Below are 18417 nucleotides of genomic sequence, written 5' to 3'. Positions count from 1 at the left end.
TTTTGCTGATATGAACTCTGGGAAATGTGTGAAGTTTCGTGCAAGTAAACCAGGGTTTTAACCCCTCCAGTTTTCAGTGACCTTCCCAAGGTGGATCCAACGTACCTTTTAACAGATGATTGTTATACATTTTGACCGAATGGACTGACTATTTAGTAACCATTGTTTTATTGTTTTTATACAAATATGAATTTAAAAGTCCGACGCCAAGATCCACGCAGTTCGTTTTGTGCAACCAATCTGCTGGTCCGGTGCTAAGATCTTTCTAGCTTAAAGTAAGCCAAACTCCATGATCTCACAACCAGTAACTGAAGGTTTCCATTACTTTTGCAGCTTTTTAACAAACGTCCAATATAGTCTAAAAACAATTAGTATGTAAAGATAGTTACCTACAAGTCATTGATAGGTTAAAACTTAAAAAGGTAAGGCCTTAAAGAATTGGTTTAGGTAGGGTTACATCCTTTTCAAAAACAGGTAGGGTATAGATAGGCTTTTTATTTTATTTTTATTTTTTATTAGGCTTTATATAATAACTTTATTTTCATCATTGGAGAATGGTGTTAAAGTAATCTTCTGTATAAAGCGTTTAAGTTTTTAAACTGCGTATTAAAACTTACTTAAACATTTTTTTATTTTTTTTTAGTTTTCATATTGTTTTACAAACTGACTATACAAATAGTATGGTCGGCGCCTATTTCGTAGTTAGGGTCGGGTAACCCAGACCAAATTTATTTTATTAGGCCTAAGGTATATTTTATTGAGATAAGCCCATTGCCCAGGCTCGAAGCGTCTTATAGCAACATATGGTTTACGTTTACAGATACTTGTATTGAAGCATGTAAAAATGGTTTAATAGCCAATCGTTGCAAAATAAAACACATACCAGCCTTTCCTATTTGTCAGTTTTCTAATGCTGATTTACTTAAAATGTATACAGGAAATCAGCTCGAACGAAATAAACCGGAAGGAATGACGTTTCTGTAGCAACCCTAATGGTTGTTTTGGCGCGTCTTCCACAAATATTCCGCGTTATTACACCTTTTGTATTAAATATAACTTACGTTGATTTATGAAACATTTGTTCAGAAATAAGAGGTAATTTCTACATCCATATACTGGAAGAAAAACTTCGTTTTGGCAAGTCAACGGGGAAATGAACAACAGTGGCGTAAAATGTCCATCAAAAACTAACTTTATCGTATAACTACCTCCCTCTAGTATTATCAATGAATATCAGCTCACTGGAAATTTCCATAAATCATCTTTAGACGATCTTTGATTATCCATAAATTCTGGGTAAGCTTATGCATAAATGCTCGTTTTGATATTGCACCCCTTGAAACTTGAATCTGTAAAGTGTTAAACAGTTATAAGCTAGACTAATAACCACCAATTTAAATCAATAGTAAAAATTGTAATGTGTTAACAAAGATGTTCATCTTTCATCTGCACAATGACATTGGCATGTTTATTTGCTTAAAATATTTTTTTTATTGATTTTCTCTATTCACATACCACCATGTTTTTTGCGACTTTTGGTTTTGGGGCTTCTCATTTTAAAGTTACTAATTTTGTTATAATTTGAAGGATAACATAATGACCCTTCAGTAATATTTTGTACACGCATTAATACATACAGGACTGATATCTTGAACTATAATTATTTTGTTATATATTTATTTCTATTCTTAACGAGTTTTTCAAATTGTGTTATTTTTCAAGGCACAACTGTTTATATCAATGTCTGAACACAAACTATAAACATGAAATAATATCATCTAAAAACATCTTCGTTTTTTGTAAAACAACATCTCTCCATCCAATCACTAATTGGAAAGAAACGAGATTGGTTAGGTGATGGACAAATCAGAAAGATGATACGATTGCAATATGACCAGTAGGCAAACAATTTTCTTGGAATCAACCGAATATTGGCAATTATGTGAAACATCTCTATCATTTTGACATTTCCAAGCGAGAAAATCGGATATTAAGGCACTGTTTTTGACATGATAAGACAACATAAGGATACATTGTGCACGCAGGTTAAACAATGGGAGGAAAAATACCCGCTGTAAAAGATGGGAGAAATAAAATACCCATTGTATTTGTAAGTAGTTTCAATGTTAGGGCGAAGAAAACAAGTCGCCGTTCTTACATATTAATCTAAATAATGATATTCTTATAACATGAAAACACTTGGTTGCTCTCAGATACTATTTGATTAGTTGCATCTTAGTTAAATATCTGGTACATGCCTACATGTTACTGCGGTCGTTATGCTTTTTCGATAACGGGTTTTAAGGTTTTCACTAACGAATTTGGGCGTTGGTGGCACCCGCCCTTGCCTTTTATATGTTATTCAAAATGAATTCACTATGGGAATGAGGAACCAGTGAGTGGGTGGCACGACAATCGCTTCTTTTTTATAGCTTTTTATAAGCAACAGCATCAGTCTATTTTTTCTGAATCCTTGCGTATGGCGGAGGTTTAAGAGCCATTAACATGCACCTTGTCTCTTTTATTTTGAAAGGACTATATTTATTATAGAAGTCGTTTTTGCGTAAGCATGAAAGGTGCTTCGCGTACTAAAATGAAAATTATTTCCTTCGCTGGAATAGTCCCATCTCAATTGTAGTCTGCATTTCATAAAAACAACCGTTTTCGGCAGCTACAATGATGAAAGTGTATTTATTACAGACCACAACACTACCACCAATCTTGAAATTGCATTAGATATTGTCTGAACTGTGTTCATTCCTCAATGAAGAGTTCTTGTAACTATAAGATCTTTTGATGCCAGCAATAACACAGAAAAACAGAAAACAATAACTTGAGCAAGGCCTTTGTAAACACCGTCGTAAACACTTCTGTTGTTCGAGACCTCATTCTGTGTGGGAATCCCATTGAATACATATCCTAGACAACGCTTTCCGAAATAATCTTTGTTTACTGATGTAGCAATAATATCATAACAATCCTAGCAGTAGGGTAAATGCAATGTATAAATGCTGCTCTCTCAGAGATTGACCGTTTCGACAACTTTTTGTTTGCTTGTCTTAGAACGAGCCAATTTTTGCGTGAATGTTTGGAAACAAGTAATATAAACGGGCTGACTTAAGATAAGATCGCATTTTCGTCTTACTTATGGTCGAAACTTATGTATTATGGCTAAAGCGTTACTTACGCTTTAAGAAAAAATAAATTTTCGGCCGTTTTTCGAACAATTGAGGTCTGTTCTATTGTGAGATTTCGTATATGACTGAACTGAAGGCAGTTATGCCACACTCAGCTGATTCTGTGAGTGCAGCTATAAATTGTAGGTTAACAGGCTAATTATCAATCGAAAACATGTTATCACCAGAAATGTATTTTGTTTTCAGTAACACTCAATACTGGCCCCAAAACATGAATACTGCGTTGGCAAACGGAACATTGTTTATACCTGTTTCAGCAAGTGTTCTGTAAGTGTTAATTATCTGTGGTTCACCGAACAGTGGGCTAACTTCATTATTCGTTCGCTATCGTTTTAACTATCCCAATGTCTACCCACTTGGTCCCAATTACTTGCATGTTTAAAATAATTGCCATACAAAACGTGTTCGTTAATAAAACACACACACACAGAGCACTGTGTTCAATTTTTTGTAGCGATTGTAAACTTAGTTGCGGCGCCAGGGTACTGTTTTACAATAATTCCGTCGTATCTTCGAGAAAAAAAATGTGATTCAGACATTTTATGGGTCGTTTAAAAAAAGGTTATATAATTCAGCACCAGTATGGAATGGCTAATCTTTCAGCGATCTTGTGTCCACCTATGTTTTTTTTTCCAGACCACATCTTGATTAATGGTATTTGGTTCATTCTGTAACCCCAAAACGCATTTTTTAAATCTCTTTCGGCTCGAAAAATGCCGGCTAGTGTTCACAGATATTCCATGAACAAAAAGGGATTTATCTTGTCTGATTCCGGAACATTACAAAGCCGATAAAAATCTTTAATGTGGAACTGACTTTTCATTCGACTCGATGGTCAGCCCGTTATTTAAGATAAAAAAGCACAAAAGTCGACCTGGCTCGTTTTGGTCTTTAAGAAAGCTAGCTCTTCATTGATGTTGTTATTCAACTCGTCGACCTGCTTGTCACTTGGAGACAAAGTGCGAGAATGTCGAACTGCTTCGTCATTGAGTCTGGCATTTAGCTCGGCATTTAAAATTACATAGTGTCCTAAGGTCGAACAAGCACGTAAAATAGTCGGCCGTTCCGTACGCAATTCAAAATGACGAAATCCGAATGTCAAAGACCAATTACGAATGCCGAATCTGGTTCTTCATTATGCTAGACATTCGGATTGACATTTGCAATCTAAAGCACTTTTAGTATGGAACAGCGATCAACAATTCCGGTACAAATGAAGAGAAATAATAAAATTATCATGTTTTAAACATTAACTAAAGGCCTGATGTTTTATGTCCAAACTCAAAAGAGATTACTTAATCACAGAACAAAGATTTCTTCCTATGCAAAAATAACGTCGTATATTCAGGAGGCAAACTATTGTTTTCAATACAGCCGGAAATTTGCAAAGGGTGGAATATTTTTATTCTAGTGAAATTGGCAATCTAAGAGACATAAGTTAGTAAAGTCAGGGGGAAAAACGGGAACGGTCTTCCAATGTTGTGAAAGCGAAAGGAGCAATAACCTATTTGGTTAGCTACGAAAAATAATTTGATTCTTATCGACACAAAAATGACATTCATCTCCTTTGCTCTCAATTAACATAAAGTGTTAATCATATACATCGAGAGAGCCATAATTGGTTAAAATCCTTGATTAGGGCAAACAACCAAATTTTTCATGGAATTAAAATACTAGTAATAATTTCTATTCTATAGTTGTACTACTAAGTACTAACGATAATCAGAATCGAATATCGCCGACTTTCGTCAATTTTTTTATTATCGTTTTATCTCTAGATTACTGTAATTTTCGAAACAAATTATATAAATAGTTTTAGTAGTGTGTGTTCTTAATGTATAGTTTAAGTAAGGGTTAATAAAATGCCAAAGTCCATGACCTTTTAGCCAGCGTGCTTCATTACTAAGTTCTCCAAAAGCATTCTTAGGAACAATTAGCAGGTAAAGATAGCTACTTACAATATATATGCAAAAAGCTACAGAAACATGCTCAGTAGCAAAATGTTTAAACATAAACCCGGTTTAGTGGCAATGGGCAAACGCCAAAAACATAGAACACAAAATCACAAACAAGAAACATAGAACAGCACAAAACAATTCACAATTTTAATGAGATAAGCCCACTGCCCAGGCTCTAGCAACAGATGGTTTACGTTTACAAATACTTGCGGCAAACTCAAAATGCCAATGTTTGCAAGACAAAACACATTTCAACTTTTCTATTTTGTCGGTTTTCTAATGCTGATATATTTGAAAATGTATACAGGAGATCAGCTCAAACGTAATAATCGAAAAGGAATGACGTTAATGTAGCAACCATAATAACATTTTTGGCGCGTCTTCCACAAATATCCGAATTATTACACATTCTGTATCAAATAGGACTTAAGTTCATTTATGAAACATTTGTTCAGAAAAAAGAAGAAATTTCTACATCCATATACTAGAAGAAAAACTGTTCGTTTTGGCAAGTCAACGGAGAAATTCGAACAAGAACGGCGTTAAATGTCCATCAAAAACTAACTTTATCGTTAAATTACCTCCCTCTAACATTATCAATGAATGCCAGCTCACTGGCAATTTCCATAAATCATCTTTAGAGGCTTTTTGATTATCCATAATTAACGTTCAATTTATACTCTAGGTAAGCTTATGCATAAATGTTCGTATTGATATTGCATCCAGTGAGACTTGAATCTGTTAAACTGATAAACAGTTATGATATTTTAATAAGCTAGACTAATAACCACCAATTAAAACCAATTGCAAACTATTGTAATGTGTTTAAAGAGATGTTCATCCTTCATCTGCTCAATGACATTTATATGTTTTATTTGCTGAAAGTGATTTTATGATCTCTATCCAAATACCACCATGTTTTTTACGACTTTTGGTTTTGTGGGTGACCCATTCTGTTATCTTTTTAACAATAAAATCATGGCCCTTCAGCAATATTGTGTTCACGTATTAGTACATAAACGACTGAGTTCTTGACTTATAATTATTATTTTTTATATATTTATTTCCAAAACGTGTTAAGCGACCAATTAAAAAAGTTTCCAGTGTAATGCAATTATGTTTAGGTGACAATTGTCCAGACGAAACACTTTTTTATCCATCAAACACCTCAACCAATAGATTTAAAGACCGAGGTTCTTCCGTGTCATTTAAAACACATTACTTAAATCCCTTCCTGCACGAGAAATCCTAAGACTTAATTCACATATTCGCATTACTCAGAACGAATTCTGGACTTAATAATTATTCTGATGATTCCGAAATGGCACAAGTTGATCAATTAATTATATGTATTTACTGTATTAATTTAAAGAAAAACTGTGTTATCGTATAATTAATATTTACTCTCAGCAGGGTTCTTGAAAGGTACCATGACCCTTCATCTAAGAACATAAGGTAGCATATTGTCTGATTTAAAAAGAGACCTCTTTTCTTAAAGATATTTCCTATTGTAGTATTTGCCAGGCAGCTTGGTCGGCAGAACTTTTTGTATCAATGTCCGGACGCAAAATATAAAACGAAATAATATCATCTAAAAACAATTTTGTTATTTTATCAAACAACAACTTTCCATCCAAATCACTTATAGGAAAGAACCGATTGTTTAGGTGATGGACAAATCAGAAAGATGACACGATTGCAATATGACCAGTAGGCAAACAATTTTCTTGGAATCAACCGAAAATTGGCAATTAAATAAAACATCTCTATTACTGTGACATTTCCAATCGAGACAATCGGATATTAAGTCACTGTTTTGTACATGATAAGACAGAATAGGGATATATTGTGCACGCTGGGTAAACCATGGGAGGAAAAAATTACCCGAAATGAGAGAAATAAAATATCCATTGTACTTGTTAGAAGTTTCAATATTAATGCGAGAAAAACATTCCGACGTTCTTACATAGTGATCCAAATAATGATATTCCAATAACATGAAAACACCTGTTTGCTCTCAGATACTTTTAAATTAGTTGCATCTTAGTAAAATATCTGTTAAATGTGTACAAGTAACTGCAGTCGTTATGCCTTTTCGATAACGGGTTTTAAGGTTTCCACTAGCGGATTTGGGTGTTGGTGGCACCTGCCCGTACTTATATAAATGATTAAGAATGGCACGACAATCCTTTACTTTCTATAGCTTTTTATGAGCATCAGCATTATTCCAATTGTTGTTGTTTTCTGATACCTTTCACATAAAGCAAGGCGGAGGTTTTTTTCAAAGGCAATTGATATGCACCTTGCCTCTCTTCTTTTTAAATTGAATTATTATAATATAGAGGACCTGGAATATATTTATCAAAGAGGACCTGGAATATATTTATTATAGAGGACGTGGAATATATTTATTATAGAGGACCTGGAATATATTCATCAAAGAGGACCTGGAATATATTTATTATAGAGGACCTGGAATATATTTATCAAAGAGGACCTGGAATATATTTATCAAAGAGGACCTGGAATATATTTATTATAGAGGACCTGGAATATATTTATCAAAGAGGACCTGGAATATATTTATCAAAGAGGATCTGGAATATATTTATCATAGAGGACCTGGAATATATTGATTATAGAGGACCTGGAATATATTTATTATAGAGTACCTGGAACATATTTGTTATAGAGGACCTGGAATATATTTGTTATAGATGACCTGGAATATATTTATTATAGATGACGCTGTTGTGAAAACATGAAAGGTGCTTTGCGTACTCAAATGAAAGTGATTTCCTTTGCTGAAACGGTCCCAACTCAATTGTTATCGGCATTGCAAATAAAATACCGAAGTCATCAGCTATAATGATGAAATTATTCAATACAGACCAAATCACTACAGCTAACCATTTGTTTCTTGAAAAGCACTAGATATTGCCTGAACCGTGTTTATTCCTCAATCAAGAGTTCTTGGAATTATTACATCTTTGATGCCAGCAATAATACAGAAAACAGGAAACAATAAATTGAGCAAGGCCTTGTAAACACCGTCGTAAACACTTCTGTTGTTCGAGACCTCATATGAATGAATTGAAGGCATTTATGCCACAATTAGCTGATTCTGAGACGAAAAATTAACACAGTCAACACTTTTTGAGTGCAGCTATAATCAATCATACTTTATATTATGGGTAAACAGATTAATTATCAATCTAAAACCTGTTATCACCAAAATGTGTTTTTCCAGTAACGCTCAAAACTGGCCCGAAAACAATGTTACTGCGTTGATTCCCAAAAAACATTGGCGTACAGAAAATTGTTTATACCTGTTTCAACACAAGTGTTCTGTAAGTGTTAATTATCTGTGGTTCACCGAACAGTGAGCTAACTTCATTATTCGTTCGCTATCGTTTTAACTATCTTAATGTTTACCCACTTGGTCCCAATTACTTGCTTGTTTTAAATAATTGCCATACAAAACGTGTTCATGAATAAAAACACACACACATTGAGCACTGTGTTCAATTTTAATAGCGATTGTAAAACTAGTTGTGGCGCCAGGGTACTTTTTTACAATAATTCGGTCGTATCTTCGAGAGAAAAAATGTGATACAGACATTTCAGGGGTAGTTTAAAAATAGGTCATATTATTCAACAACATTATGTAATGGCTAATCTTTCAGCGACCATGTGTCCACTTATGTTTTTTTTCCGGAACATATCTTGATTAATGGTATGTGGTTCATTCTGTAACCCCAAAACACATTTCTCAAATCTCGTTTGGCTCGAAAAATGCCGTCTAGTGTTCACAAACATTCATGAAAAAAAAGGATTTATCTTGTCTGCTTCCGAAAAAAGCAGATACAAATCTTAATAATTGGGGTGTATTAAATCGGCACAAGCATCAGCGTTTGATATAAGCCCTACATTTAGAATGATAAAGTCTTAATTTGGAACTGATGTTTCATTCGCTTGATGGTCAGCCCTATATACAAGAAAATAAGATTGAAAGTCGACCTGGTTCATCTTCGTCATTTAGAGAGCTAGCTCTTTATTCAATTTGTTATTCAGCTCGTCATTCGGCTGTTCATTTGGATAAAAAGAGCGAGAATGTCGAACTGCTTCGTCATTGAGCTTGGCATTCAAAATTTCCTAGTGCCCTAATGTCGAGATGGCCTGCCCACCATTACGGCGTTAACAATGACACACTCTCAATGTCGAACAAGCTCGTCATTTAGTCGACTGTTCCATTCGGAATTGAAATGACGAAGTCCGAATGTCAAAGACCAATTCCGAATGCCGAATCTGGTTCTTCATTTAGCTAAACATGAGGCTTGAATTTTGCGACCCAAAGCACTTTTAGTATGGAACAATGATCAACAATTCCTGCACAAATGTACAAAAATGTTAAAATAATCATGTTTTAAATATTAACTAAAGGTCTGATAACCATGTCAAAAATCAAAAGAGAGTACTTAATCACAGAACAAAGATTTCTTCTTATTATTCTTCGTGTGCAAAAATAACGTCGTACATGGATTTAACAGACACAGTCTTGCCAAAATGACGGACCAATCAGAAAGAAAACACGATTGAAATATAATCAGGAGACAAACTATTGTTTTTGATATAGCAGGAAATTGGCAAAAAGGTGGAATATTTTTTATTCTTGTGGAATTGGCAATCTACGAGTCATAAGTAAGGAAAGTCAGGCAAAACGGAGACGGTCTTCCAATGTTAAGTCAGGGAATGGAAAAATAATACCAATTTTATGGGCTAGATTAAAATATAATTTGTCTAAACAATTTGTATTTCACTGTCTAGATTACCTTTTACGGTGTTTCTCTGCTGAATATGCATGTGGCAACTGACGGTGATTGCCTATATAAATAAGCCGGGCTACACCAAACGTGGCCTGGACCTTGGGCTAGATGCCACATTTACCAAAAAGTATGTCGTCTAAAAGTGGTAAATCATTGGAAACAACTTGTCCTAAGATCCCCAAAACCAAAACAGAGTAACTGTTACCGAAGTTTTCCGGACGGAATTATTTTCATATCAGAATAGTGACAAGCCCTTGCAATATCCTAACAAAAGAGGAATATGAAGAAAATAAGATTGTTCTCGTAACGGTAACGCTTGTGTATGAATACCTTGACCTTTTGTGATTACAAAGTGAACTAAAAACAATGCCCATGCCGTTCCTAAACGAATTAAGCGTACTTGTTAATGTTGCATGTTGAAGAGTGTATTGACGACAATGTTTATTTCAATGAATTTATTAACGTCAAAAAAAATGATTAGAATATTTCGTATAAGCTGTCGAACACTCTTCATATAAAGAATCCAGTATACCAAAGTGGCTGGCAACTTGTAAAGAAGACACGATTGCAATTTGACCAGAGGGCAAACAATTGTCTAGGAATCAACCGGAAATTGGCAATAGTGTGATACATTTCTTTTCTTGTGACATTTCCGATTCTATTAAATATCATATAAACTTGCTGTTTTGGGAAAATAAGGCAACACAGAGACGGTCTTTCAACGCTGTGTAAACAAAAGGAGAAATAATTCCCATTGTATTTGTTAGATTGGATGTTTTATGGCAGGAAGAATGATTTCAAGTCATTGGTTGTTAATCAAAATACATATTAAGGGAAAACAGGGACGGTCTGTCCACGCTGTATAAACAATTGGAGTTTCACATAGTATACGTACAAGCTCTTAGTTCTATCAAATTCGAATGTCTAATAAACAACTTTCTTTAATAAACTATCGCATATCTTCAGCTACATGTAGTAAACCCCCTCTTTCTTTAACCAACTACCGCATATATTTAGGCAATAGCATAACTTTAGCTAGTACACTCCGTCTTTCATTAATCAACACTCGCATAACTTTAGCTAGTACACTCCGTCTTTCATTAATCAACAATCGCATAACTTTAGCTATTACACTCCGTCTTTCATTAATCAACAATCGCATAACTTCAGCTAGTACACTCCGTCTTTCATTAATCAACAACCGCATAACTTTAATAGCTAGTACACTCCGGCTTTCATTAATCAATAATCGCATAACTTTAATAGCTAGTACACTCCGTCTTTCATTAATCAACAATCACATAACTTTAATAGCTAGTACACGCCGTCTTTCATTAAACAACAATCGCATAACTTTAGCTAGTACACGCCGTCTTTCATTAATCCACAACCGCATAACTTTAGCTATTACACGCCGTCTTTCAATAATCAAAAATCGCATAACTTTAGCTATTACACTCCGTCTTTCATTAATCCACAACCGCATAATTATAGCTATTACACTCCGTCTTTCATTAATCAACAATCGCATAACTTTAGCTAGTACACGCCGTCTTTCATTAATCAACAATCGCATAACTTTAGCTAGTACACGCCGTCTTTCATTAATCCACAACCGCATAACTTTAGCTATTACACTCCGTCTTTCAATAATCAAAAATCGCATAACTATAGCTATTACACTCCGTCTTTCATTAATCCACAACCGCATAATTTTAATAGCTAGTACACTCCGTCTTTCATTAATCAACAATCGCATAACTTTAATAACTAGTACACTCCATCTTTCATTAATCAACACTCGCATAACTTTAATAGCTAGTACACTCCGTCTTTCATTAATCAACAATCGCATAACTTTAATAGCTAGTACACTCCGTCTTTCATTAAACGACAATCGCATAAGTTAAGCTAGTAAACTCCGTCTTTCATTAATCAAAAATCGCATAACTTTAATAGCTAGTACACTCCGTCTTTCAATAATCAACACTCGCACAACTTTAATAGCTAGTACACTCCGTCTTTCATTAAACGACAATCGCATAACTATAGCTATTACACTCCGTCTTTCATTAATCAACAATCGCATAACTTTAATAGCTAGTACACTCCGTCTTTCATTAAACAACAATCGCATAACCTCAGCTAGTACACTCCGTCTTTCACTAATCAACTATCGCATAATTTTGATTAGTTGATACACTGCGTCGTTCTTTCATCAACAATCGCATATCTTTAGCTAGTACACTCCGTCTTTAATTAATCAACTATCGCATATCTTTAGTTAATTTAGTTGTTTTAACAACAGCAAAGCACTTGCTTCTACGCAATATAACATGTTGATCTTTGTTTCTCTAATTTTCTATGGAGCAAACTTATTTAGAAAAGGTCGGTTAAACGTAAATATGAAACATGTTATCGTGTAGAGAAAATAAAAAAGTAACAACATTCGTTTAAACGGCCACACGGTTTAAAAGTCTGGACTCCACATAAATAATTCCAGCTGAGTAAGCAACACATTACGAAGTTTCATTCAATTAGACTTGTAAAACCTTCCCAGCAAATATATACAAGGAGTTAAATGGTCGCCGTTACTCCTTGAAAAAACAATAACAATTGTCTAAAATATGTTACTTTCTGAAATGAGAGTTTTTGGTACCTTTAGATCTTTAAATGCCAGCAATCAAAGAAAATAAAAGAAACAACAAATTGAACAAGGTCTTTGTACACACTGCAATTAACACTAAACTTCGTAATGTAAGGATATTACCATGAATTCCATTTTCAAGAGAATATATTTCAGGGAAGAAAGTTGTGTAAGTATAATAACAATGTCCAACGTCAAATATCAAATTCGGATGTCTAATATAAAACTCCATCTCTCTTTAAACAACAATCGCTTATCTTTAGTTAATGCTTTCCGCCTCTCTTTTATCAACAATCGCATATGTTTAGTTAATTCTGTCCGCCTCTCTTTAATCAACAATTGCATATGCTTTATAACTACAATAGCAAACATGTGAATTGTTTTTATGTTTCAATATATGTTTTAGAACTGTTGTTTTCAACAACAATAAAACACTTGCTTCCTCGGTATATAACATGTTGAACTTTATTTCCCTTATTTTCAATGGAACATAATTATATAGGAAATGTCAGTGAAACGTACATTTAAACAAGAGGGCCCTGAAGGCCCTGTATCGTTCACCTGATCCAACTCAAGTATGAAATAAGTTTTTTCAGGGCGAGGCCAATTGTGACAGGGGGAGGGAATAAGTGTTTTTCAGGGCGATGGGAAGTGCAAAGAGAGGGGACTTAATTAAAACAAATTTAGGACCAGTTTTCAATGCTACATGTTAAATATTAAAGTTGAGTGTATTATAGTTTTAGAGAATTTGAAATGTCAGTCTGGTGGTCTGCTACCTTAGAAAGGATGCGTACTTGTCTTTGTTTGTACATTTTTATTTTCTGTCCTTGTTATGGTTGGAGTATAAACATGAAAATTGTTTCATTTAATTCAGAATGTATTTTAGCAGTGAATGTGATTAAAACACTTGTTCTACATGAACATGCACGAAACATTGAAAACTTATTATACATACTTTTGACTACATCTTAGAAGGACTTTTTTTATTAAATTACAGAGCATATTTTCAATAAATCTGCATGTAATCATGAAGTATGGAATCAAAACATTTATACCTGCTGGAACTTCGTGCTCAGGTGAGCTAAAAATGTAACTGTATTGTCAAAAAGTAAAGTATTTTATCCGTTTAGACTTTCACACGGTCATTAAGATTTGACTGCAAATACATAATTTTAGCAAAGTTAGCATTAAATGACGTTTGATTTTTTTTAGTTTTATTTAATTAGACTTGTAAAACTTCACCAGCAAAAATATATATGCGGTTTACAGGTCGTTACTCCTATCTAATGCAATAACAATTGTCTAAATGGTGTTTATTTCTGAAATGAGAGTTTTGGGTACTACAAGATCTTTTGATGCCAGCAATCAAAGAAAATAAAAGAAACAATAAATTGAACAAGGTCTTTGTACACACTGCAATTAACACTTAACGACTTCATATTGTAAGGTTATTACCATGAATTCAATCTTCAAGAGAAAATCTTTACGGGAAGAAATAATGTGTAAATATAATAACAATGATATCAAAACATGAAATGCTTCATTTCGAGCTTAATAATCCAGAATTTACAATATGGATCAAAAGCTCATATATAAAGTACACAAGAGGGTTATTATATACCTCTTGTCATCAATAAAAACAAAGCAGGACATAAAATGAATTGCAATGTAAAACGGCAATGCAATGACGTTTATGAATTTGTACTTTTCAGCAATTTTAACCTAGAATTACTACTGCATATAAATAACAATAAATAATAACTTAGGTAAAACCATCTCGTTAATCAGCTTGTACTTCACGTTCAAAATGCCTTTCGCTACAAAGAGTCAGTAAATTTGTACTGTCCCAAACGTTATTTCGAACAGGAAGTTTTCTGCACTTCCAAATGTGTTATTTAAGCCTTCCAATTAATTGGCTGGTTGATGTAAAACCAATTTAAACTGTACATGTATGGATCCTTTGCGGGTGTATGAGACCGTCACTTACTGGTAAGTTCTACATTGTTACATAAATAAATACGCCCAATCGCAGTCGGCTTTCTTTGATGTGTAATGTCGATTGGAAGGCTATAGATGTTGCACTTAATTTGGAATTCACCTGGTGTATTTGGCGGAGAAAAAGCTACAAGTATTCAATGCTCCAATAACTTCAAATGCCAAGCTGATTCAAAAACTGTATAAAAAGGTTCGTTATTGGTAAGCCGTGTAATAACATGGACAACGGAACTATGACGTACCTTGCCTTGTCGAGGTCGGAGAAGAAGTTTTTACTGTAGACGAGGTGCCACAGGAGGTCCTTGAAGCAGGCATGGTCATGGCTCGCTACCTGAAACATACCAAATAGGCTCTCTTTAGAAAATTAAACAAGGGAAACTACAGTGACATACCAGAGCCGAACATTTAACCAAGATCCTGTATAAATGCAAAAGGGTAGATACCAAATAAACACCAAACAAGTGACGAAATGCTAAAGTACAAAACAAAAACCAATATATCATAATTCGTTCATTTTTAGGAAACCGTCTAAGCTGAGGCAGTGAAAAGAAAAGAAATAAATCATTGGGATTTCAAGCAGTCTTTGAGCTCTCATCCTCACACTTGGCTTGTAGGCCAGCCTTACCAACGTGCATAATTATGCCTAGATGTGAAATATTAACTAACACACACTGGTATGCTACTGAATCAAAATCACTTGTACACGTTAATTGACTAAAACTGTGTTGAAAGTATTCAATATATTGACTGATTCTTATTTTAATAAGTGCATTGATATTCATTAAGGAGGAACTGCAATCAAAATGATATTGTACGATAAAATAGTATCGTCATAATACCAGTGGTTTTACTGAACTGCATACATAGCATGTTTGCGTGTTTCAGGTTTTGGCTATTAAGTCACATCGTATAAATCTTATTTCGGCTTCATTTAAATAAAGAAATAAATAAAGTTTGTTGTCAGACAATTATTTTGAGTGGTTTAATTAAAACACTTACCACACGCAGTAAATCATTGCAAGGACCAGGATTTTGCGGAGATTTACATACATTATCATGGCATAAGAAGTTATTACCCCTGCTGACGATATGAGTGCTGTTATGAATGGACTCCGTTATTTTATGGCGTTTTTCAATCAGATTAATGATAGCAGTTAAAAGGCTCGGGGTCTATGACAAATAGCCAGCATGTTGCAATCGTGGTAATCATATTCACAAAACCATCTCAATCTCCAATGCAATGACCTCCCTTTACAAGCAGAGAATATCTCTCCGTTCCGAACGAACAAATGCTGGACTGCAGCTTTATTGTTTTAAAAAACGTCTATGCAATGTTTTATAGAAGTTTCTGTACATTATTTTGTTTTCAAAGATATTGGTGTGGTCATATCACGTGATACACGTGAGGGTTGTGATTGGAGTTTGAAATCATGACGTGATTTACGTGAGGGCAGTGATTAGAGTTTGAAATCACCACGTGATATACGTGAGGGCAGTGAATGGAGTTTGAAGTCATCACGTGATATAGGTGAGGGCAGAGATTGGAGTTTTAAGTCATCACGTGATATACGTGAGGGCAATGATTGGAGTTTCAAGTCATCACGTGATATACGTGAGAGCAGTGATTGGAGTTTCAAGTCATCACGTGATATACGTGAGAGCAATGATTGGAGTTTCAAGTCATCACGTGATATACGTGAGAGCAGTGATTGGGGTTTGAAGTCATCAAGTGATATACGTGAGGGCAGTGATTGGGGTTTGAAGTCATCAGGTGATATACGTGAGGGCAGTGATTGGGGTTTGAAGTCATCAGGTGATATACGTGAGAGCAGTGATTGGGGTTTGAAGTCATCAGGTGATATACGTGAGGGCAGTGATTGGGGTTTCAAGTCATCAGGTGATATAGGTGAGGGCAGAGATTGGAGTTTTAAGTCATCACGTGATATACGTGAGGGCAATGATTGGAGTTTCAAGTCATCACGTGATATACGTGAGAGCAGTGATTGGAGTTTCAAGTCATCACGTGATATACGTGAGAGCAATGATTGGAGTTTCAAGTCATCACGTGATATACGTGAGAGCAGTGATTGGGGTTTGAAGTCATCAAGTGATATACGTGAGGGCAGTGATTGGGGTTTGAAGTCATCACGTGATATACGTGAGGGCAGTGATTGGGGTTTCAAGTCATCAGGTGATATACGTGAGAGCAGTGATTGGGGTTTGAAGTCATCAGGTGATATACGTGAGGGCAGTGATTGGGGTTTCAAGTCATCAGGTGATATACGTGAGGGCAGTGATTGGGGTTTCAAGTCATCAGGTGATATACGTGAGGGCAGTGATTGGGGTTTCAAGTCATCAGGTGATATACGTGAGGGCAGTGATTGGGGTTTGAAGTCATCAGGTGATATACGTGAGGGCAGTGATTGGGGTTTGAAGTCATCAGGTGATATACGTGAGGGCAGTGATTGGGGTTTGAAGTCATCAGGTGATATACGTGAGGGCAGTGATTGGGGTTTCAAGTCATCAGGTGATATACGTGAGGGCAGTGATTGGGGTTTGAAGTCATCAGGTGATATACGTGAGGGCAGTGATTGGGGTTTCAAGTCATCAGGTGATATACGTGAGGGCAGTGATTGGGGTTTGAAGTCATCAAGTGATATACGTGAGGGCAGTGATTGGGGTTTGAAGTCATCAGGTGATATACGTGAGGGCAGTGATTGGGGTTTCAAGTCATCAGGTGATATACGTGAGGGCAGTGATTGGGGTTTGAAGTCATCAGGTGATATACGTGAGGGCAGTGATTGGGGTTTCAAGTCATCAGGTGATATACGTGAGGGCAGTGATTGGGGTTTGAAGTCATCAGGTGATATACGTGAGGGCAGTGATTGGAGTTTCAAGTCATCAGGTGATATACGTGAGGGCAGTGATTGGGGTTTGAAGTCATCAGGTGATATACGTGAGGGCAGTGATTGGGGTTTCAAGTCATCAGGTGATATACGTGAGGGCAGTGATTGTTGTTTGAAGTCATCAGGTGATATACGTGAGGGCAGTGATTGTGGTTTGAAGTCATCACATGATATACGTGAGGGCATAATTAGGGTTTAAAGTCATCACGTGATATACGTGAGGGCAGTGATTGGGGTTTGAAGTCATCAGGTGATATACGTGAGGGCAGTGATTGTTGTTTGAAGTCATCACGTGATATACGTGAGGGCATAATTAGGGTTTGAAGTCATCAGGTGATATACGTGAGGGCAGTGATTGTTGTTTAAAGTCATCACGTGATATACGTGAGGGCATAATTAGGGTTTAAAGTCATCACGTGATATACGTGAGGGCATAATTAGGGTTTAAAGTCATCACGTGATATACGTGAGAGCAGTGATTGGAGTTTCAAGTCATCACGTGATATACGTGAGAGCAATGATTGGAGTTTGAAATCATCACGTGATATACGTGATTGGAGTTTAAAATCATGACGTGATATACGTGATTGAAGTTTGAAATCATCACGTGATATACGTGATTGGAGTTTGAAATCATCACGTGATATACGTGATTGGAGTTTGAAATCATGACGTGATATACGTTAGGGCAGAGATTTGGCTTTGAAAAAATCACGTGATAGACGTGTGGACAGTGATTTGAGTTCGTAACAGCATATGCATGGGTACGTCATTGGATTTTAGTTTATTTAGACGAAAAATGGTAATGGTAAGAACAATTCGTATTGCTTTACAGTTAGGTTAAGTTGCTTAACTGTTAGCGTGTGAAGACGAAATCAACCATGCAGA

At 35.4% G+C, this 18417-nt stretch overlaps 1 protein-coding gene across 8 annotated transcripts in view; it reads right to left on the bottom strand.

Annotated features, from left to right (window-relative positions):
* Positions 1–18417, bottom strand: part of LOC128212078 (uncharacterized) — a 126159-nt gene that overhangs the window by 32547 nt on the left and 75195 nt on the right. For all 8 annotated transcript variants that reach the window (XM_052917327.1, XM_052917330.1, XM_052917328.1 and 5 more), the window contains exon 3: positions 14866–14954. In XM_052917327.1, coding sequence (XP_052773287.1) covers positions 14866–14954 — 89 coding nt within the window. The remainder of the gene's footprint in view (positions 1–14865; positions 14955–18417) is intronic.

This window comes from Mya arenaria, chromosome 12 (genome assembly GCF_026914265.1).
Source record: "Mya arenaria isolate MELC-2E11 chromosome 12, ASM2691426v1".
NCBI lineage: Eukaryota > Metazoa > Mollusca > Bivalvia > Myida > Myidae > Mya > Mya arenaria.
The sequence above is the reverse complement of the archived record's forward strand: the minus strand, read 5'-3'. Positions and strand labels throughout refer to the sequence as shown.